This window comes from Bison bison, unplaced genomic scaffold (genome assembly GCF_000754665.1).
Source record: "Bison bison bison isolate TAMUID 2011002044 unplaced genomic scaffold, Bison_UMD1.0 scf7180017864115, whole genome shotgun sequence".
Lineage (NCBI taxonomy): Eukaryota > Metazoa > Chordata > Mammalia > Artiodactyla > Bovidae > Bison > Bison bison.
Window position 1 is genome coordinate 1714524 of NW_011494687.1, and position 1377 is coordinate 1715900.

The 1377-nt window shown below is 62.2% G+C and overlaps 1 protein-coding gene across 1 annotated transcript in view; it reads left to right on the forward strand.

The window, feature by feature from the left end:
* Positions 1-1377, forward strand: part of LRP1 (low density lipoprotein receptor-related protein 1) — an 82151-nt gene that overhangs the window by 44038 nt on the left and 36736 nt on the right. Inside the window, 2 exon segments of the mRNA XM_010839371.1 lie at positions 602-847; positions 1016-1213. Of these exon segments, the coding sequence (XP_010837673.1) occupies positions 602-847; positions 1016-1213 (444 nt within the window).

The window sequence follows — 1377 nt, forward strand, 5'->3', positions numbered from 1 at the left end:
GAAGGGCAGGCCCCCGGTCCTGCTGAGTGAGTGAGAAGGTTGGGGGAGGAGGCTGTGCATTCAAGATCAAAAGGACGAGGGTCAGGGAGGGCCGCCTAGTGTGACTCCGGGATGAGGAGCAGAGCCCCTTATCTCCTCTGAGCCCAGCTGGCCCAGCATCGGGTTCCTCAGAGGAGAGAAGCGGGAGATAAGGACCAGCCCTGAGAACCACTGACGGGTCATCAGTCAGGGCAGACACGTCCTGGGGTGTGTCCGAGGACCCGGAGCAGGACATTCCCTACCACACCCCACCCCCAAATCACACCCACATCAGAAGAGATAGAGGAAAGTCCCCCCACACCCCCCACCCCAGAGAGAGTCAAAAGGCTGGGGCCCCCACCATGGCTCAAGAAGAGGCTGGGAAATAGATATCAGAAAGACAAGACCATGATAGAGGGGTGCTCCTGGAGAGAGGAGATGACCACCCACGCAGTGGGTGCAGGGATCCGAACCCTGGTCCCAAGGGTGCCTGGGAAGCAAGGGGACAGAGGAATGGAAAGGACCTGCCTCCTTCTGGATCCTGACCCTGATCCTGTCCCCTGCTCCCCGCCCCCCACCCCAGACCAATGCTCTTTGAACAACGGTGGCTGCAGCCACAACTGCTCCGTGGCACCTGGTGAAGGCATTGTGTGCTCATGCCCTCTGGGCATGGAGCTGGGGCCTGACAACCACACCTGCCAGATCCAGAGCTACTGCGCCAAGCATCTCAAGTGCAGCCAGAAATGCGACCAGAACAAGTTCAGCGTGAAGTGCTCCTGCTATGAGGGCTGGGTGCTGGAGCCCGACGGCGAGAGCTGCCGCAGCCTGGGTGAGAGGCGGTTGGGACCGAGGCGGAGGAACTGGGCCGGGGGGTGGCGGGGTGGGCGGGGTGCGGCAGCTGAACTGCAGGAGAGGCTGAGGTTTCCATCTGGGCCCAGTGCCAGGGCCCACGGAGTGGCTCGGAGGCAAGAAGTGACCCCATCACACCCCTCCCTAGACCCCTTCAAGCCGTTCATCATCTTCTCCAACCGCCACGAGATCCGGCGCATTGACCTCCACAAAGGGGACTACAGCGTGCTGGTTCCCGGCCTGCGCAACACCATCGCCCTGGACTTCCACCTCAGCCAGAGCGCCCTCTACTGGACCGACGTGGTGGAGGACAAGATCTACCGCGGGAAACTGCTGGACAACGGAGGTGACCCCCGCCTGCCCCTAGACCGACACCGACGTGGGGCCCCAGTGCACCCCAGACCCGGCCCTTGGGCTCTCAGATCCAGGGGACCAGATGCAGGCTGCCTGGAGCAGAGGCCCTGAGTTCCCCTATCCCCCACACTCTTGTTAATTGGGTTAGATTTTGCT